Below are 17,573 nucleotides of genomic sequence, written 5' to 3' on the forward strand. Positions count from 1 at the left end.
AAAAGTGAATATTACTATAAACAAATGAAAAATATTGTTTCTATTGCTAACTAACAGAAGCTTTTATACAAAATTTATTACTATTTGAAAGCTATTACTGCAGTGTTAAGAACATTTCCGATCTAAACGATAGATGTTCCTTCAGTTTTGCAAATAATCTATATGTGTATGGTGCTATTATCTAATATGCGCGAAATTTTACTTTTTACTTATTATTATTATCCCTTATAATATATTACAGAGATTATTACATAAGAACTACTTAGTTTAGCATTCAAGATTTTTCTACATTTAATATGCATTATTTGCTTTAGGTTAACTTCTCGATATGGGAAAATATGATGTGTTCTATATAGCATCATCAAATATTATAATTTATTACTTACCTTTTTTAGCGAATCACACATATAATTTTGTGACTGGTTAATTACTTTGTTATAGCAACGATAAATTTTGAAAGTATATGAATGTACAACAATTTATACAAAATCGTATTGCGCGATAAGGCAGTTTCTTTGTCTTATTAATTAATTATAAACGAAGGTCATATAAGTCAATGATACATCACGAAAGAAAATATCATTTATTTCTGTATATTAACATTGGAATCGTCAAATAATAAATTAATTAACTTGCAAGGTTTCCGATATATGAAGTATAATTTTGATTCCGTCTCTTTGGTTTTTTTTTGTAACCATTCAACACTTTATTGGCAGAATATTCTCTGTACATAGTGATGGATGTGTATAATGCAACATTAATAGAATATGATTATGAATATTGCAATAAAACCGAAATAGTACAATTAACATTGTCTTGACCTAGTACGTTTTATTAATTAAATGTATTCATAATATTAACATAAAATATTCAAATCGGTGATACCATTTAAACGATGTATTTTTCTGTTCTTTTTTCTTTTGTTTGCTTTTTTCGATATGCTTGTATAAGGGAGGCAGTGTCGCCAGTAGTTTTATTTCATTGTGAAGTATGATGAATGATTATCGGCGAATGATATGTATGAAAATTAATTAAAACGTATTATGTAAGTAGTTACTCGGAAAAACAGTTTCGTTACATTCCGCTCGATGTTAGATGAAATTTCTACGATGTACCACAGGCACAGTAGAAGGAAAAAGGACACTAAGAAAAAATATTATTAATGTTTATTTTTATTCATTGTAGAACATGACAGTTTCCTATGGTCATCGTTGATCACGATACATTTAGAGAAGTATAGCGAGAAAAGATTTCATTCACGTTTTGCCTATAGACACATCACAAAATACATATACACTCGCGCATTTCTTTGTTTATTACGGATACCGCTATTATTTTTTTTTTCTGTGATAGACTGTATCAATTTTACATGCACTAAGTTAGAGCAATTCGCGACAAACTTCTAATCTTTCGAATCAGACTCTGAAATTGTCTAAACAACTATATGATTATATTATCTTTTGTATTACATCTACATTCGAATTTTAAGTAAAAATAAAAAAGCTTACAGTATCACTAGGCATTTGTAAGATATAATGTTCAACTTTTAATTTTCTAAAAGAACCAATCAATCGACTAGTGTATGTAATTGAGCGGAACATAACGAAATACATATGTATGTATTTCTAACTGTCCTTATCATTTATTCTGTCCTTTATCTGTGGCTGTCTGTCTTGTTCTTATCTATTGCTCCAGATCTATCATTTGAAAAGACATGCATTCGTCGTATATTATGTATATCGGATGTAAGAAAAAGAAATAGAATCGTCGTGGAGTACAGAATTAAATTTTCCAGTGGAAATTCTTCTGACAATTCTTTTGAAACAATTGCGATTTGTATGAAGATACTACAAAGTACATGTAAGTACTTTCAAGCAAATATATAGTAAAACAATGTTTTCGTGCTTTTTTATCTGTCATCAACCGCAGTCCACAATGAAACGAAATCGAAACCATGATTATCAAGCCTATTTGTACCTGATGTCCATATTTGCTACTATTTTCGAATACTTTTCCGTCTCTTAAGGTGTCAAAACGTTCGCCATCGTTTCTTCATGTCCTTTCTACTGAGGTCATCCGTATTTTATTTTGACCAGTACTCAATAATAACAAGAAAAATATGAATTAATAATAGCAATAATACAATAATATTAATAACGATGGTGATGATATTGATTAGTTAGTAGTAGCAGTTAATAGCTGTAGTACTGATGGTGCTGGTAGTAATTAGCAACCGTACTAATAATGTGACGATGGTGATGATATGACACAGTGACAACAACGGTAGCGGGGATTAATTACATACGTACTGCGGTGAGACATATGTGTGTTCGTTTTTATTATATTTTTATTATTTTTTTTCGTTTGTTTCTTTCAATAAGCGTTCTACTTTACCCTCTACTTTTTCCATAGATGATAGTTTCTACATCTTCATTACAGTTTTCGTTTACGACTTCTGTATTTTTCTTGTGTTATTTTTTGGTTTTCTGTCCATGCTCTTTTTTTGTTTTAATTTACTGATTTCTTATTAGTTGACTACGGTTGAAGAAGTAGCAATGTTTCACTTCTTAATCGAACTATAATATATCTTTTAATAATTTTTTAGCGTTTCTTTGACGCGAATTGTATACGTATACACGCACACATGCACGTAGTCGCGTGCACACACAACGAACGCGCACTTACCATACACGCACGCATACGCACATCAATATATATCTCTTTTTCTTCGTTTCGCGAGCCTCCGCTACCGTCTATCGTTTTACACAGCATTTTATTGCAAAAATCAGCGGAATACGGGTCGCAATCATAATGCCGGATTCCATTTATTTATTTTATCTTCGTTTAAACGAAGTGTAAAATAAATTATTCGTCGAAGATATGTCTTTCTATTTTGTTTGTTTCTTATTTTTTAAATTATTCCCGCATACTCATGGCGTATCTTACAAATTTGCGTACGGTGCCAGGCATTCATGAAAGCAACCCGATGTTACTTCTCTAAAAATAAGCTGTAATATCCTTCTTGCGTGCAATTCCATTTCTGTTTCTCTTCCAATAAAATATAATACATATTTGTATATATATGTATATATATATTATATATATTCTTTGAGGAATCCTTTTCCAGGTATAGTAATTAGTTTTTTCCCATCTCTTATTTACTACGCTTACGCGAGATATCTTGGGTGGTTTCACGTGCGGAGGCCGTGTGTATGTTTTTATCTTTTCCCATTGAAATCTTACTGAAGTGTACTACTGAAATACGCACTCGCGTATCTGGCAGTTTGTATCACCGTTAGAACTACTCTCTTGTAATTTGTCTACTTTTGCGAAATTCGTTCGAATCCTGGGACAGTACATATATAATATATATCTCTATATGTACCATGCTCTCGATTGAGCGAATCTTTTTAAAAATATTAACAACAGAGGAGCTGTAATTACATTTCATCTCGTTAACAACCTCCGGTTCCCATGCCCCATTAGGACTTGTTATAAACGTAAAAAAATTCAACTTTACAATTTTTACGAAACTAACGAAACATTTGGTTTCCGAAACTGAAACTTTTGTTTGAATTCCATCAATTATTCTCAATCCCTCTTTCCTTAATAAAATTTAAAATTGATCGCAATCTAACCTGTACGCGCTTCAATTATGAACGAGCAGGCAAAGAACGTGTTGTTCCGGATCCGAACGGTCTTTTCTATTGAATCGTTGATTCAGTTTTTAGGCGTTAAGTGTTATCCGCTGGTGGCTGAATAGTTTAGGCTATGGAGAAGTGCGGCGAGGTTAAGACAGGTATTGCAAACGGGTACGAAAGAAGGAAACTCGGCATCGCCAGAATAACCATCAACAAGGATGTCAACGGCAGTAAGAAGGACGGTGTGTGGCTTTCGGCCGAGTTACAGAGATCACCGGTGCAAGCGCAGTAGACTGCGTGAACGTCGTGAGTACCTGATCTTACTAAGCAATCGCCATTGTCTCTCGCATCCGTTATGTATCCACAATCTCTGACAACCCTGATCTTCCCGTACACTGGAAATTCATCAAAGTCAGAACATTACAATGAGCGTTCATAATTTTTCAATAGACAGCTAAATGTCAAATGATTAACTCGCTAGGAAATTAAACAGCCACAAAGATAAATCATTTATTTAAGAGGCTAGCCACTGCTTTATTTTTTTAGAAATGGTGAATATTTAAAAAAACATCTGGTTTCTAATTACGAAAGTATTGTGTGATAATGTCGATAACAAAGCAAGTTTTTAATGTGTAGGAAAATCCTTCAAAAATTGCCAAAGATATCTATATTATTCATGCTTCCAAGTAAACTTTAACATGTAGCTACTGAAATTCTTTGGAAGCTTGATTTCTTTGTTAATTGTATGTATCTTTATTTATATATATGATGATCAGATCTACATATTTCACAGAGAATGAGAACAACTTCAGCAAAGTTCTACGTTGAGGATACAGGTGACATCTTTTAATATCATACACGTGCGCACATTCGCGAAAAATGTGAATCTTGTGAGAGGATTATGTAAGTGCTATTTGAAAAAATCACGGGCAGCCTCGTGAATATTCTGCTTAACTGGTATTGTGAATCTGAAGGGGATGCTACACGTGTATCTTTTCTACTTTGATGCTAGAGATCTAATAACTTTTGGGGTTCGGTTGCCGCAATGCAGTCAGCTATTTGCCCTTATCCGATAACAAATATCAATGCATAGTAATTTGAATTTTAATGGTCTGTCACGGAATGTATGAATATTTTGTTGTATTTTTAGGCACGAAAACTTATACAATAATTTTACCAAAGTAAACAGTATTATGCATGCAACAGGCAATTACTAATTCACTAATTACTATCACATGTACCTTTTTGACTGATCTTTCGACAAAGAGTCGGCGCCAGGCTGCTCAGATGGTTTAAGCGGGGTCGAAAGCTGCAGTTCACCGTTCCAAGACTGTACGGATTGAAAGGATCGCCGCACCTTGGATCGTATGCGCTGTTGCATTTGTAGCATATTATTGCTTCTCCTGAAAAATGAATTTTATATCAAACACCAAGCAAAAATGGAGATATTCTATTTAATATTAATATTTAAATCCAACTTATACCATAAGAATTTTTTATGAACAATTATATAGATATTGATTGAATATTAGAATAATTGAAAAAAATAATGGAAGAAAGAAATTAAGAGGAAAGAATTCTTTTATAAATCACAATAAACTGGATTTTTGTTTCGTAATTATATGCTAAAATACCAGGCTATTCTATTGATTATAATAGGATAGGTCAGGATTTAGAAGTGCTGAAATCATTTTATAGGTTGTGGCTCCTTTCGCACTGCTCTTATCACATTCTGCAACTTACTCAAAACTAGGCCACTAATGTGTAGGTGCTTGTTACGATACATGTATGCAATTAATCTGTTAGTGTCTATTAAAAGCTTTAGAATGTAGATAAACATGCGAAAGGACTGTCGATAATTGTTTTCAATTGAAATACATCATCGTAAAACAATGAACAGGTACAATAAACTGAAAAAAGTTATCTATTCTTTATTAAGAATTATTTTATTATGAATTATCCTGAAGATTAAGATTCAGGATAAACGTTGATGAGTATTTTTGATGGTATCTAATGTTTCATAATGATTCCACATTGTAAGGTAATTTCGTTGATCGGTTAATGGAAATTTAATTTCTTCTAGAAATGACCATTTTGCTTGGAATTCAAGACGCTTCGTTTACGAAGTTCTGGTGATTCGCTACGGCCCTGCTGCGTTGTGACGTCACCACGCAACCCCATTCACCCTCCCAACAAGTCTGGTTACAGCACCAGCTGATATCGAGCAGGAAGACCCCGACCAATGCGCGCGATGACCTACTGATACACACATAAGAAAATAGGTCTAACGATAGAAGAATAAAAGTTGCAAATTTTAGCAATAGAAATTTATTTGGAAACGGTATATTTGACGGTTATAACTTTTTAAACTTTCACTTTTGCAAAATTGAAACGTTACATTTTAATGAATTGTTTAACAGAAAAATTAAAAAACACTCTTACTTTTATGATTGTCTGAAAGGTTTTCTATACATATTTCTTACTTTGTTAACAGAATCTGTTAAAGAGAAGAGTATCGATTATGGTTTAATGGATCATGCGTAATTTGGTAAAAGAAAATGTTTCGTTATTAATTAAAAAATAAAATTGTGTAAACGAGATTTTACATTCCCTTTTGATTAGCCGAATTCACCCCGAGAGCGCAGGAAAATATAGATGAGGTAGCTCGGTACCCTGACCTTGAATAAGTTCTGCAGGGCGTTTTACTGACTCGCGCCGTTCTAGCTTTCAATGGCAAGTTCTGCACTGTTAAAATACCAAATCTTTTGCTATTTGATTCACTAATAATGGAGAACGCTCTATGAAAGACTCATTTAATTAATAACCATCAATATTGCCTGTGACTATCAAATAATTTTTAACATTATTTTAACAAAAAGATCCAATTTTTTTGTAAATTTTCGTACAACTACTAAAAGTCATTCAAGCATGAAATAGGCATTACAGGTACGGTAGGTTACACCATAGTCACAAGAAGACAAAATCCCTCGGCGGTTCGATTAAAGAGGACAAGCTGATGTATCATGTTATTGTCAAGCTAAAGAAGCCTCCGTATTAACAAAGTAATAATTTTGACTTGCAAGTACAAGGCGTGAAAACATTGATCAGAATTGTGTGTGCACAGAAGATTCTTCAATGACATTTGAAACCACACGAGACGTTCGATCAGCAGTAAATAGGACAGGACAGCTGGGGTAAACGGTAGGGGTAAGTCGCGTGAGGAACCAACAAGCGCTGCGTGACATTGCAGGTCCTTATGTAATCGACAGGAATTGAAACGAAGGGATCGGCCCAGATGCCTCTCTCTCTCGTTGACATAAAAACATGCATAATAAGAAGAAACAGGGAAGAACATTGACTGAGATGATGGTTCGCTTACAACTATAGGATTTACTGATTTAGCATTTGATACTTTAAATTAGAAAACTTAAAGCTATCTGTAAAGATTATTTTTAAGTCAGTAAAATCTGCTTTTTTTTTGTATATTGTTTGAAGTAAATGTGTATTCATGTTTTTCAATAATTTTAGGCACCAAAATAACTGAATATTTAGTTAATCTACGTGAACATTTGGAAGATATGACGTTACTCTGCTGATCATTAGGATTTATTTAAGTAGGTCGTCAGATTCATTCGAAGATGCGAACAACACTCACTGATGTACAGTTTGTATAAGCATAACAATCCAAATTTTATAAAAAATTTATCAATAAGGCAAGGTTAACGCGAGGAACGTCCCCTTGGTCACGGCACCACGCGGTGCAGGGAGAATAGAATTCGAAGGAGAGTGTGAGAGAATGCAGCGGGAGGGAGGGGAGAAAGTGGGTCGCTCGATAACCCTCGCGGGGGCCAGGTTCTATGAACCAAAATTCTAAATTTCAACAAATTGCATCAGCTAACAGATGATAATCATTTTTCTTGGAAAGAAAATGACCGAGTGAACAATCAAGAAATAACTTAGAGATAAGTGAAGTCTCGCCGGTACTTTCTCCAGTTTGGTTCTGTCCGCGATACAGAAACAACCCGATTCAATTAGTAACTTTAAGTTTGACCAGTTACGAAATTGTACCTTTAAGGTTAGTGTCTAACGATTGAAGCGAATTACACGCAACAACGCTTCGCTTACGTCACATCACAATTTTATATTTTCAACGTTGCATCCGATTCAGACTTTTACAAAGACGTATTATAATTTTTAAGAGTATTTTTACTTTATACAATTGATGTGATGAAAACGTTCTATCCACGTTAAGCTGTTTGTATCGAAGAGTTTTTATTCTTAAAATTTCCTATTCTGTCACCGATTTTCTTCGTCGTTTCTATCAACACGAATGTATTGTAGTAATTATTCCACAAACGTTAATTATGCATTAAACATTATAGAAATAATCACTTATTCCGAAATGTCGATACATTTGTATCGCACTGCCGCAGTGCTTTAAACTTTTGCGAAAGTCGCTCTCTTTAATGGGCCGACCTCCAAACCAGTTATTTCTATTGTTCCGAGAAATACACCCAGTTTACTAAGTATGTAAATCGACTTCTTATTTTGTCTTTTTGCATTTACCATAAAATTTATGTGAAAAGCGAAAAATTACACTTTTCCGAGAAAATGATTATTTCTAATCATTCAGTATACGTTCCCGAAGTTTCTGTCCGATTTTAATCATTTTTTCTATTAAAAATACATCGTCCTACAATCTTATTTTTTCTTCTTGCGTGCGTGATACAGGATTGTATCCTCGACTTCCGGTAAGTTGTTTCCTTACCGCGCGATTTACTTTTATAACGAGATTCAATTTAGAAATTGAGTACGATCGGTTCCAGACGAGCATCGGGGAAGTACCACAAGTGCTACCATTGTACGAGTTCTCTGACAAACATCTAGAACACCATAATCCTCTACAGAACAGGAATGTCCTCTACAAAGTTATCTTACTTCATACTAATTGCCCTCATTTGTGTTAGTTATATGTATCCACAGCCTATGACATAATCCATCGAAGTATCCATCTATAATATGAAGGACAAAGTTTTTGAAAACTGCCGACAGTTTACATCGATACGATTGGAAAGAAGATAGCTATCGAGCTGATAAAAAAGACGTGACTGAAAAGTTGCAAGGACTGCGGCCGATAAAAGCTCGATCGTACCTTTTATGTAACATTGAAATCAATAGCTCGTTTGTTCCGGCGTCTTTCTTTTCATAGCTCAAACGACTTCTGCTTCCAAGAAGAAACTTTAGCCGATTTGTAACGATTCTCCGCTTGGCAGGATTTGCCATCGTCACGTGAAACGCGTGCAGAACTAATGATGCACTGTGATATGTCCTCCTATTATGTATGTATCTGCTCTTTCCGTTGATCACTGCATTGCGCAGCAACGTACGTGACTCTTTTAAAAAACTCGATCTTGTTCAATTGCTCTACGAATTTATAAGGTAATGAGAAGTTTTCTTTTTAACTGACTTCCGTCTTTCCATATATGAGTTACGAAACATTACGTAAAAGAAGCTTGAATTTTCTGTTGAAAAACTTGCTCAACTTTGTTCCAACGAAATATTATGTTGCGTGAAAATAGACAAAAAATAATCGCCGATTGGGATTAATAAGAACATATATCTTTCAGGCATGCAGTTCGCGTGCGCCGATTCAGAAGGAGAATTTACGATAAGAAGTAAAGAATTTTCATAGATTGATCGTAAATCTGCTGGTTCGATAAGAAACTAGATCGTTAAAGTAGCATGTGTTTTGTTATCTTATATATTACTATAATTTCTTAATAGTTGCACTAACGTAGCTTCGTATATACGAAATTCTATGCGTTCTATAGATTGATCATCGACAATCGTTTCAGGATAAACGAATATTGAGATGAGATCAGTGATGATTGAAAGGGGGCGCGAAAAATTGGACTCACCGTGATGAATAGTCGACAGCAGAACCACGAGGACGAGGGTGACGATCGGCGCGAGACGGTTTGCAATCATGATCACGATCACCGGACCATGTGTTTCAGGCTAATCACGTTGCAGTCAGTCACTTCGGACGTGTTGCCTCCACCCTCGCTGCATGGAAAGTTCGCACGCGGCAGGTCTGATTATAATTGTGTTAATATTTATATAAATTTTCTGTAACTTGTAGAGCCTTCTCGAAAAATGAACAATGTTTGAAAGATATCGAGAACGAGTGAGAAGAATTTATATGATGGCAGTGTTCGATAGACAGGTCCTGTCTGTGATGTCTCTTTCTCCGTTCTCACGTCCGAAATGACTGAACAAACGTGTACGAACCTTCTGATTTCTTGCGTGGTGCACCGTACGTGATCGCGGACGCGTCGCGTCTGATGAGGGTCAGACGAGTTTCCGTCGGCTATGCGGCAGATCTGCCCCCTCTGGTTTTTCCATGCGCTTTACGTCCACTCACCGTTCACCACCGTACCCCACCAGTACTGGAACCAATTTTTCTTATCAAGGTAATAATAACTTTCTCGTTACTGTTTTTCTTAAAATACGCCTAAATATTTTTTTTTAGATATTTTTCAAAATATTACAAAATATTTTCTCTTTATATTTGAAATTTACATAGAATTCATATTAATTAAAGTTTAATATTTAATCGATTCTTAAAAGGAAAATTTCGAAGTATGTGAGATAGAGTAAAAGTATAGTAAAATTAATCATGATCTTTTAATCATTTTGAGAAGATAATAAACGTATCTGGGTTAAGATTGTGTGTTTAAGGGTGAAATTTATCGTTCATCTTTCAAGAGGAAAAAATTTTACTTTGTTGAAAATTTTGAATTGAGAAAAAGTTGTATCGCATTTTGAATCATCCATTTTTTACAATATGAATAATTAATATTATAGTATTCTAGTTATTTTTATTAAACTCTAAAATTATGTAACAACGAATTCCAGTACTAGCGAATGTAGTTTTTTCTATGCAGATCATGTAAAACTATTCCTGAAGTTGTGTTCGCATGTCAAATACTAACCTGGTAAACTCGATCTATGTACAGACTACAAATTGTAGTTCAGCAAGTAGTGAAGACCACTTATAATACACAGCCTGCAGTAGTATATGGACAATATAATCAGACATTGAAGACGCTTAAGAAATGAAGATTTTAGCTTCTATTCTTTAACAAAAAGCACATATGTACATATTTCTAATAGAAATTTTTTTATTAATCTTTCATAAACTTATGAATGATTCATTAAAAATCTCAATTATTCATTTCAGATATTATATGTATGGTAATTGCAAAGCACTAACTTCACCATTTATCGACAATATTGCGTATTTACTTACCTTCTTTAGATATACATGTAAAGCTATGTTTATGGACAGTAAATAATATGTGTTAAAAACCAACTAATATTTAGTGTAATTTTAATAGCGTTATTTATTCAAATTGAATGATTCTATTTTATATACCGAAAAGGTTGATCGTTTAACTTTACACAGAGAATTGTTTTCTGTAATAAAAGTTTATTTAATAAGCGTACAAAGCTTTCTCTTGGTAGTGACCTTTTATTGTAAATATTCTATATATAAAATAAAACAATAATAATAATTTACAGTAACGATAAGTTTACCTATCTGCTTTTATTTACTAGGTTTATTTTTATTATCTAGTTTTCCTAGAATTAATTCAAAAATGATTATAAGGAAAGAAGGAAAAAATAAAAACAGCTTTTTAGGATTTCCAAAATTTCCTTATGAAAAAAGAGGAATGTCTGTCAATGCTAATGGATGATATAAATGAATGTATATATATATATATATATATATATAACACTTTTATCAACTCTGTAAAACTATCGCTAATGAACGACATATATGTATTAGGTTGACCTAAAGTTTTTTCCTTTTATAAAGAAATAATACACAATACTACAGCATGAATGACATTTTTTGTTTTATATTATTTTATTGAGAACAAAATGCTATTCTATTCATAGAACAAAATTCTATTGGAGCAAAATGAATCATACATAATTCCAAAAAATTAATATAAAACAAAAAATGTTGTGGATCTATTATTTCCTTATAAAACGAAAAAAACTTTTGGATAAACCTAATATAATATCTAATACGATAATACGTCTCTTCGGCATTTATAAATCAACTTGACTAAAAACTCGTATAGCACTATGATACAGTACTTAAATAGGCACGTTCAGTATAAGTACTAGTTCTATTCCAGTCTCCTATTAATAAATGATACTTATTCATTATTAAAAACTATATTTCGTTCAACACAATCTATATTTATTTATGAATATATATAATATATATTTTTTTTCATTTTTTACCAAAGAAAACTACAAAATTTTTATTTAAGGCCAATTATTTTGTTCAGGAACTAGAGTGCCAGATTATTAAATAAAACAGCTTCAGCATAAAACCGATCACTGTTAATACATATATAGCGCGCTGTTGGAAAGAAGTCCTGCGGCACGGCACAGAGTCAAGAGAGGGTACATATTGTTCTCTATCCCTCACTGTCACGCGTTGCTATATTGTTTTATTTATTCATGTGACACTTTCCACCAATATGCATTCTTTATGATTGTGTTGAATCTATCCTTCAGCGGGACTTCTTTCTAACAGTGCACAGTATGTAAGTATATATGTAATTATATAAATCTCTCATACACAGGGTGTTTTGTCTAACGCGACATCAACAACTCTTTGGCCACTTGCTGTCACGTAACAAAAGAAATTATGAACCAAAATTTATCAGTATCCAGTATACTACAAATAACCATAATCAATTTTAAAAATAGTTTGTTTTCATAGTGAAATTAAGATCATTACATTATAGGGGACCTTAGAATGAATTAAAAAAACATATTATATTATGTTTTATTAAGAAATTTTGTAACAAATTGAAAAGAATTAATTTCAATTTCAATTTTAATTTTACAAAAACAAATTTTGGTTCAAAATTTTCCTCTTTTACATAGCTGCAAATAGTTTAAGACTTGAGCATCGTATTAGTTGTTACCACTCTGTATAAACAAAAGTTACCCTATTCTCAAAGGCATTATTTTATGGTATAATAATCGTTTGGCATGTTGACTTATACAATTCAATTCTCGTGCTCATCAGGATGGTCTGTCTTAATATGATGCGTGAATGTATATTGCGTGGTGAATCGTTTCTTACAATAAGGGCACTGATATGGCATCAGAGGATGTGCAGATCTTAAATGTGCAACAGCTAATTCCCGTAAAACAAATGGAGACTGACATACTCCGCACCGATACCTAGTATTATAAATATTACAGATATTAATACTTTATAAATCTTTCTAAATTTTAATATAAATTTAAATCTTACCCGCCAGTTGTCCTGATTAGAGTTCGTTTAACAGGAGGTGGTGTACTTTCCTCGTTTATTTCTACTTTTGGTTCAATAGGAGGAACCGAATATTCCAATGATGTTTCAGGTGTTAATTTTGGCATAGTTTTTTCTTCTTCTGATTCCTCCTTTAAATCTTGTTTTCGCACCTATATGAATAGAAAGATGAATTTTCAAATATGGTGAAAGCCTAAAAATTAGTAAAAAGAATTTTGTATGAGTTACTTACTGTTGTATGTGAACTTTCCATATGTACTCTCATATGAGAGTTTTTCGATTGAAAACTACTAAAAGACGCATTGCATTTGGAACATTTATATCTTTTACTGTTACTCAACGATGCAGACTTTTGCGAAGACTTTGAGGATACTCCTTTTTTACCGAGCACAATTTCTGCCGTGCATTGATGAGTTAGCAGAGATACTTCTTTAAAAAATATTTTATTACACTTAGGACAGTGATATGTTTTGTCAACAATGTGCGTTTTTTGATGTACTTTATATGCATTTTTATCTATGAATGATTTGTTACATACTGTGCATATATATACTGATGCAGATTCATTTCGTTTATGAGATACCTATTATTAAAATTAAGAAAAACACATTAAAAGATGCACAAAACAGAGAAAAATATATTTCAAGAATAATAATTACATACCTCGTGTCTAAATAATTGCCACTTTTCCTTGAAAGATTTTTTACATATATGACACATGAAATTTTTACAAGTGAAATTATCCGAATGTGTCTGTAAATGCGTTAACATTGTAGTGTGATCGCTGAACCACTGTAAACAGATACCACATCTTGCCACATTTTTAAATGCATTGGTATTTAATGGAACGTTTCTTTTTAAAGGTGGTTCTTCATGATTAGGAATATCTTCTCTTTCTATCATCTGCAGTTTATAATATTGTAATTTTATTTTTATGTTTTCACAATGACCTTTTCGAATAATATATATATAAATATATGTAATAAAACCTCTGAATATGTCCTAGTTCTTGACGCACGAGTTCTAGCTTCTCTTGCCTCCTTAGCTTCCCTTTCGGCATTTAATGCTTCTTCTTGTTCGACGCTAGCCATTACAGGCGACATTGTAGGTTGCTGACTATGCTCACTCATTCTATGTGCTGCTAGACGTATGAAAAGTCCAAATGATCGTCCGCATATATCACATTTATGTCTTTTTGGTTCATGAGTACGCATGTGATTTGATAACGCACTTTGTTGAGTACAAACCTGTAAAAAGAATGAGGATTTAAAAAATGTAATTGTTAGTGTATAATTAATATTTTGTACAAAGCATACATAAGACTATTTACTTTTCCGCAAGTAGGACACGTAAGTGACTTAGTAGCGTCTGTAAAATGTTCCCTCTTCACTTCTTTTGAAGGTTCTTCACTTTTGAGAACCTTCGCCGATTGTTGATTCGTTAGGTGTAATATTTTTGTTGGTGTGTAATTACTGACCTCATGTAATTGAATATGACTTTGATAAGTTTCCACACTTGGGAAAAATCTATAAAGTGAAGAAGTTAGATATAACGAAAGTCAGAGGAATTAAAAAAATCAGAATTGCGATGAATGGAAAATGTACACAACCTATTACATAAAGAGCACCATGTATTAGACCCAATTTCATTTATTTGAGTTAAGTGATCACGTAATCTATGTTTCTTCAGCATCTCCCAACTAACAAATTGTCTATCACATTGGTCGCAATCTAGAACACTTCTATCAAAGTCTAATGTTACTTTTAAATGATTAGTAGCTTCATGTTTAGCCAAATCTTCTACCAACTCAAAACAAGCAGAACATTTCCTGCAATTATACTTTCTTGGACAGTGTAACTGCATATGTTTCATTAAACTTTCCTTTGTTCTGCAATGAATAATTACTAATTACAAAACTATGCACAAAATACATTGTAATTAGTAAAAACTTACTTATAATAACTATTGCAAGGAGTACACCACCACTTAGAAGATAGCTTTGTTTCTGAATTTAAGTCCTTCCTATCATTCATTGTTAAACTACCCATTAGTACTTGTTCTAAAATACTCGTCCTCTTTTCTTCTTCTTTTACCTGTATTCCTTGTTTTGAGTCATTGCTTTCTTCTTTTAATAAGCTTGTATTTTGTTCCACTATTATATCTAACTTATTATATGATTCATTTTCTATGTTGTTTTTATGTGATGGTTCATATACATTAACACCTATTCCCAATATTGGTTCTGTAGTCATTTCTTTGATCTCTACTTCACATGGCAATTCAGGTAATGATTCAATGCAACTATTTTGATGGTCTTGACTAATATCTATTGGCATTGATGGACTTTCAACTGGCAGTGAAACTGGCAAAGGTACTAATGGTGGTGGTGCTCTAGCCTTTTCTCTCCATAGTTGGGCCTAAGAATCACGATGTTGTTTATTCAAAAAAATATACAAACAATTACACAATATGAATTAATCTGAAAAGAAAATGAAATATACCTGACAGGGATCAGGAGAATTTTTCATTGCTTCTAAATAAATCTGAACAGATTCAATGTCCTTATAAGCTAACAGCTTCAAGTGCATGCTTTTGTAAACGCTCAGACAGTATTCTCTAAACTCATAAACGTCGTCCAACCTGGCGGCACAGAACTGACATATTTGCTTTGGCAGTGGATCGGTTTTGTACACTAGAACTGGCAGGCAAGCACGTAACTTTTGTGCCACTTTACGCTGTACACCTTCATTACCAAAAATCGACAGCATTTCGTTTTTCTCCTCTGAGCATAATCTACAAGCATTCTCCCACTTGTTAGGCACAGCCATTGTAAACAATTTGGTAGTGAACCGTTGCACTCTACGACGATCTCTTAATCTTAATCTCCACGATGATATGATTAACGTTAACGTGACGATAATCACACCACGATACGTATGTGTTTATTTTCCGTAGTTATATTCACGTTGGTATATGCGATCGCAAAATACGATCAGCTTCACAATTTAGGTTAGCCAACAGCCCATACCGAACGCAGGAGTCCAGCCACGAAATTGTGATCAAACAATGCATTCATCTTTTTCTTAGTCACGTTGAACATGCCACCCAGATGCTTCAACGGGTGATACTCGTTCTGGGAACTCGAAATTTTTCTTTTATCATTCTACTTTCACCTTGTGCCGTTTTGACCGTTCGGAAACTTAGCCTTTCAAGTGTAAAGATTCAAGAGAACCGGTTCTCGTGCGTAACCGCTTATGTGCATGGATATTGCTTAATACCGTCGTCTATCATATGCACCTTCCAACTAAGTATCTCCGGTTCTCTGGCATTTTTCTTACCCCCGTACGACAACACCTTATGTAGTTTTATGTAGTCACTAGTCACTATGTTTTGATAACTGCTGCTCCAAAAGCCATCTCTCAGAATTTTAGGCATTATCGCTTCATGATATGATTCGGTGTTGCATTGGTAATTATTTTTATTTTATTTATATTCATCGTGATCGATTCCAGAAAACAGTATCGTTGGAACTTAAACGATTGTGATAGAATTGTAAATAAAAATAGTAAATCGTAGATTTGATGAATATATTCGATTTTAATGGCGTGGCGAAGATCATTGATCGTCGAGTAAGAATCATAGACAGATAACAAAAAACGCGGTCAATTTAAATTTACGGTTGTTCATTCCTTTTCTGGAAACCTATTTTTAATTTTACAATGGCACATTTAGAACTTTTCATGACCACGAAATGATTTTTATATGAATAAATAAATAAATAAATAATCGTTTATTTTATATGGTCGTCTCTACGTTCTAAAGTATCTTTAAGTTTAGTGTTAATAATATAACTTATTGTTAGATAAATATGGTAAAAGAATATGAGTTGAATTCTGAATATTTCGATGGGAAGAATGTTGGCTTTGTATTTAGTAATATTTATATATGAATAATCGATTATTCTCAACAATTATTCGAGAATCAAAGAAAAACATAGCATAAATTTTAAATATTTAAAAATCTGAAAAATAACATGCAACTAAATTAGATAAAATCATACATAAAATTCGTTTATAAATTTTTCTTGCAGGCTACTTACTTTCATTACTATATCGTAAAATAATTGCAATTCTATATTTGACTAAGATAACGGTATTTCCTGAGAATTTGGGGTGGGAAATTGTAGTTAAATGAGTAGGTGAATTATGCAATATTTTGTTGAACATTAATTTATTTTATAAATTTACATATTTCAACATAAATATATATGAATATCACTCATATCTGGCTTTGCCAATATGTTTTACAATATAACAGATTTTATAATTGAATTTCTTGAATTTTTTTGATCTGTTTACAAAAATATGAAACAAAAAGAAGTTGGAAAGCAAGGAACATAATAAGTATGGACTTTCTTATGAAAGTATTGCACGATTTAAAAAATTGTGTAACTAAAATTATATCTTAAAATATTTACAAAATGTAATAATGCTTAATAAGTTGTTCCATTGAACAATTGAAAATATTTTTGTAGAAGATAATGTACACGCTATCAAATATTAATT

General features: G+C 32.8%; 2 protein-coding genes and 1 long non-coding RNA gene across 3 annotated transcripts; 1 reads left to right on the forward strand and 2 right to left on the reverse strand.

The window, feature by feature from the left end:
• Positions 1 to 1,156: 1,156 nt before the first annotated feature.
• On the reverse strand, positions 1,157 to 10,001 carry LOC117232196. The gene is made up of 3 exons (XM_033491408.1): positions 9,560 to 10,001; positions 4,883 to 5,044; positions 1,157 to 4,036 (listed from the first exon to the last, which is right to left on the reverse strand). Exons 1-3 carry the CDS (start codon positions 9,627 to 9,629, stop codon positions 3,765 to 3,767), a joined length of 504 nt encoding a protein of 167 aa, XP_033347299.1. The 5' UTR covers positions 9,630 to 10,001; the 3' UTR covers positions 1,157 to 3,764.
• LOC117232197 lies at positions 8,923 to 9,705 on the forward strand. The gene is made up of 2 exons (XR_004493079.1): positions 8,923 to 9,024; positions 9,269 to 9,705. It is a non-coding gene; the product is annotated as an uncharacterized LOC117232197 (long non-coding RNA).
• A 1,957-nt stretch (positions 10,002 to 11,958) lies between the features above and the next one.
• LOC117232207 (zinc finger protein Xfin-like) lies at positions 11,959 to 15,836 on the reverse strand. The gene is made up of 9 exons (XM_033491432.1): positions 15,510 to 15,836; positions 14,962 to 15,425; positions 14,618 to 14,896; positions 14,339 to 14,534; positions 13,998 to 14,255; positions 13,672 to 13,911; positions 13,241 to 13,591; positions 12,991 to 13,160; positions 11,959 to 12,917 (listed from the first exon to the last, which is right to left on the reverse strand). Exons 1-9 carry the CDS (start codon positions 15,834 to 15,836, stop codon positions 12,740 to 12,742), a joined length of 2,463 nt encoding a protein of 820 aa, XP_033347323.1. The 3' UTR covers positions 11,959 to 12,739.
• Between the last annotated feature and the right edge of the window lie 1,737 nt (positions 15,837 to 17,573).

The sequence above is a fragment of the Bombus vosnesenskii genome, unplaced genomic scaffold (genome assembly GCF_011952255.1).
Source record: "Bombus vosnesenskii isolate JDL3184/JDL3185 unplaced genomic scaffold, Bvos_JDL3184-5_v1.1 scf7180000013285, whole genome shotgun sequence".
Lineage (NCBI taxonomy): Eukaryota > Metazoa > Arthropoda > Insecta > Hymenoptera > Apidae > Bombus > Bombus vosnesenskii.

What these genes read in the sequence shown, in the direction of transcription:
- LOC117232196 (XM_033491408.1), bottom strand. Translation starts at nt 9,629, where the DNA reads ATGATTGCAAACCGTCTCGCGCCGATCGTCACCCTCGTCCTCGTGGTT. An exon ending in GCTGTCGACTATTCATCACG is followed by an intron (nt 5,045 to 9,559) that starts GTGAGTCCAATT and finishes TTCATTTTTCAG; the next exon opens with GAGAAGCAATAATATGCTAC. An exon ending in TCGAAAGATCAGTCAAAAAG is followed by an intron (nt 4,037 to 4,882) that starts GTACATGTGATA and finishes ATGAATTTCCAG; the next exon opens with TGTACGGGAAGATCAGGGTT.
- LOC117232207 (XM_033491432.1), bottom strand. Translation starts at nt 15,836, where the DNA reads ATGGCTGTGCCTAACAAGTGGGAGAATGCTTGTAGATTATGCTCAGAG. An exon ending in GAACTAGGACATATTCAGAG is followed by an intron (nt 13,912 to 13,997) that starts GTTTTATTACAT and finishes TATAAACTGCAG; the next exon opens with ATGATAGAAAGAGAAGATAT. An exon ending in GGCAATTATTTAGACACGAG is followed by an intron (nt 13,592 to 13,671) that starts GTATGTAATTAT and finishes TTTTAATAATAG; the next exon opens with GTATCTCATAAACGAAATGA.